General features: G+C 55.4%; 1 protein-coding gene across 5 annotated transcripts in view; it reads left to right on the plus strand.

Moving 5' to 3' along the window:
* Positions 1-3697, plus strand: part of SLIT3 (slit guidance ligand 3) — a 782476-nt gene that overhangs the window by 757420 nt on the left and 21359 nt on the right. For all 5 annotated transcript variants that reach the window (XR_003549377.1, XM_027771828.1, XM_006148363.3 and 2 more), the window contains exon 30: positions 2958-3095. Coding sequence is in view for 4 of the 5 variants with exons in the window: in XM_027771828.1 (XP_027627629.1) it covers positions 2958-3095 (138 nt within the window). In the remaining variant the exon portion in view is untranslated. The remainder of the gene's footprint in view (positions 1-2957; positions 3096-3697) is intronic.

Below are 3697 nucleotides of genomic sequence, written 5' to 3' on the forward strand. Positions count from 1 at the left end.
AAGAGGGGAGAGAAAGAGATAGAGAGATAGGCATTTTCTATAGGGTTTCGCCATGCCACACCCCTCCTGCCCCGGCCTCCCACTTAGCTAGGACTGCAGGCGTGCACCACTACCTCTGGCCTATTTCGGTTGACCAGGAACCAGACCCAGCCCTCCCACGGGGTCCCAACCTTCCTCAGTGGTGCCCTACTGCCAGCACCCTGCAGTGGGGTCTTGGCATCATCTTGATTACAACATGTCACATGGGGTCAGGTGTGCCATCTCCTGTGGCATCATGTTGGCTTTGCCAAAGCTCCAGGTTTTGGAGTGCTCAGCCTGCATCCGTACTCTGGGGCTCAGTGAGGCAAAGCAGCTGCCCCAGGCATAGAAAAGGGCAGGTCTGCAAGTCCGCCTGGGCCGGACAGGTTTCGCAGCTAAATCCAGAGACTCCAGAGGTCCTGGAAGCAAGGCCATCACTTGCGACCCTCTTCTCCAGAATCAGTAGAGGTCGCACATATTCAGATTGTATACGCCTTGCCCTTAAACTGAAAAAGAGAAAGCAGACATTTGAAAGGCGTGGGGAATGCAGGCAGCCACGGTGCCACGGGAGCACACGCTCTGTGGTGATGAGTCCACGTGGGCCGTAGGGCCTCGGCTCCCAGGTCCGTCTGTAGATGCTGAGTGCAAACCTGTTGTCCTGGCTGGCTGGGGGGGCTCGGGGAGGACTGTGGCATGAGACCCTTTGAGGGTGCCGCTCTCTCTGAAAGAAAGAAACCACCTCTAACAAAAAACGGAATGCAGGTGGTATCACCAGCCGCGTCTCTGTTGTCGATGAAGATACGCAGAATAGATCTTTGCTACCGGAAGTGAGGTCCCCGAGCCAGCAGCATCGGCATCGTGTGGGTGCTTGTTAGGAACGCAGGGTTCCAGGTTACAGCCAGGCTCCCTGAATCAGAAGCTGCATTGTAACGAGGTCCCCGGGCGCGCTGTATGCTCGTTGAAGTTCGAGGTGACTTGGTGCAGAGCGGGCTGAGCGTTGAAAGAGTATGGCATCTACAGACCCTTGTCGCCTAGTCTGGGAGTGAGCATAGCTTTCCTAGCTCATAATAAAGACTGCGTCAGCAGCCTCGAACGCCATGCTTCAAAGGATGGGTTTCATCTGCTACGTGGTGGGCAGTTGTCATTTCCTTGGGGGCCAAATGGCTGGGGTCGCTCTGCAGGTGCTTTTTAGGGTTCACGTTACACAAACACAGATGCCTTCCAGAGGCATGGCCCGTGCCAGAGTCAGCACAAAGGCATCCCAATTTGTTTCTTAAAAGGACTATGGTTGGGAGCTAGCAGATGGCATGCTGGTTAAGGCTCTGGATTCCCATATGGCCGAGTGTAGTTTGAGTCCCAGACCAGGCAGCTTGAAAATCCTGACAAATAAAATATATAATTTTTTTAACGTGGTTGCACGTGGCTATGATATGGGAGTTTGCAACTTCTGGTGCAGCAGTAGTTCACATTTTTCACCTTCACCAAATAAATAAAGGCAAATGGGTCAGATCTTAGCCGACTTCACAGTTTTTGAACATAGTCTGGATTCTCAGATTCTCATCCCCTTCAGGGAAGCCTGTCCCTCAGTGCCTGCCAGTCATGGACCCACAGCCTGCCCTGAGCTCCGCCAATCCCAGAGAGGCCAGGACCCACTTGTGGGTTCCATCCCACTCTGTCCCCTCCTAAAGAGGAGGAGGGATGACCATCCCTTTGTCCTCGTTCTTTCCCAGCCAGGCTCCTTTCAGGACAGCCCAGGAATTCAGAGCTCTCACTTTCTCCTCCACTTCCCCGCCCCTGCCACCACCTCTCATTTGGACAAGTTGTGCTTATTCATTTCATTCTGCCCAGTAATGCTCAGCTGGTGGGCCCAGAGAGGCGCACAGGTTCTGAAGGAGGCAGGAGCACTTATATATGTCTGGAGTCCACCTACGCCCCCAGGAGTCTGTGCCCTGGGTGCCCTCAGGTCTGCTCTGATACTAGGATGTCAGTGTTGCCCACACAGAGGAGCCGCGGGACCCATGTTTCTAGCCCATGGTCAAGGAAGCCAGGTGTCCCCAGAGCAGCTGTGTCCAGCCCAGTTAACCTGGGCCAGCAGGGCCTGCGAGGGAGCTGCTGCCTCCTGCTCTATGGGGCTGGATGCGAGTGCAGGGCTGAGTGCAGGACTGAGTGCAGGACTGGGAAGGGGCAGGCACTGCATCCTCTCTCCTGGGAAATAGGAGCCATTTACCAAGGGGTGAGAGAGTGTGGCCTTCTCATCCCAGTCCAATCTCGGGGTCGGGGGAAGGGAGCAAACAAAGCCGAGGGGAATGCAAACAGCGTTGTTTTCCTCCTCTTCATCGTTGCCTCTTCTGCATAGCACAGTATTTCCTCTGTTCATCCAGTACAATCCACAGAGTATGGTCACTTAATTTTCAAAGCAACCTTAAGAGGCAGCATTATTTATTATCAATTGCATTTAAAGGTGAAACTGAAGTACAGAGAGGTGGCAGGGGCTGATCCACTCAGCGGAGCACCTCTCACTGTCAAGTAAAACAACGTCATCACTCAGTGCAGAGGGGGCAGGGGAAGGGGGCTCAGGAAAGTGAAGCTAGCGCTCTTCGAGGTCTGGTGTACCCCTTGCAGTGGAGAACGACAGACCAGACCGTGTCTTACAGACCCTGGGAGTCCTCATAAAGTGCTCAGTGAAAGGCCCAGAGCTGTGGGGTTCCAGCCTGCGCCCCTCGGCCTGGTTCCTGGAACACCTACCATCACCAAGGCAGCAGCACTGCCTCTGAAGAGCAAGGCCTTAGCTGCGGACGAAGCTGGTGTGGAGCCAGGCTTTGGGAGCCCTAGGGGCTTGGGCAGCCCGAGGAGGGAGGGAGAGGCCTGGGGTAGGGGCGCGAGAGCTCTGTCATGAAGCTGGCTCATGCCCAGGAATGTCTTCCTCTGCCGCGGTCCAGGTGCGAGTGTGTCCCTGGCTATAGCGGGAAGCTCTGCGAGACCGACAATGACGACTGCGTGGCCCACAAGTGCCGCCATGGGGCCCAGTGTGTGGACGCGGTCAATGGCTACACGTGCACCTGCCCCCAGGGCTTCAGGTACGACAAAGGGGGACCTCAAAAAGGATCCGGCCCCAGGCCCGATGGCAGGGAGGAGGGGAATGACTGGCCCTGGATTTCTGTCGTGCCTTTATTCCCCGCACCTTCCACAGTCCCTGCAAGTCCTGCCAGGGCAGTAGAGCACACGCTTCGATCCCATGTGAGGCTGGAGGAGGAATGGCATGGGCAGCTTTGTGGGGAGTTGGGCTTAGCTTCAGGCTCACCTCGTACCACGCTTGTGGGCAGTTCTGTCCAGCGGAAGATGCCGCTGGCTCAGAGCCTGGCTTGCACTGTGGGGTCGCCATGCGGCCTTGCTGGCAGAATCTTCTTTCTAAGGTAGACAGCAAAACAACGGAGCCAGCAGGTGGTGTAGCAGTTAAGACCCTGGATCCCACAAAGCAGAATCCACGGTTTCCGTCCCAGTCCTGGCAGCTTAAAAGTCACACCAGGCGTGGTGCATGTGTAGCCAAAATCTGGAGAGGAGAATGGAGAAGGGATTGCAGCATGGCCATCCCCCCTAGAGGTGATTTCTCACTTTCCTTCTCTCTCTGTCTCTCCAGAGAATGCATGCACCCTTTGGCAAAAAAAAAAAAATATATATA

This window comes from Tupaia chinensis, unplaced genomic scaffold, assembly GCF_000334495.1.
Source record: "Tupaia chinensis unplaced genomic scaffold, TupChi_1.0 Scaffold000234_1, whole genome shotgun sequence".
Lineage (NCBI taxonomy): Eukaryota > Metazoa > Chordata > Mammalia > Scandentia > Tupaiidae > Tupaia > Tupaia belangeri.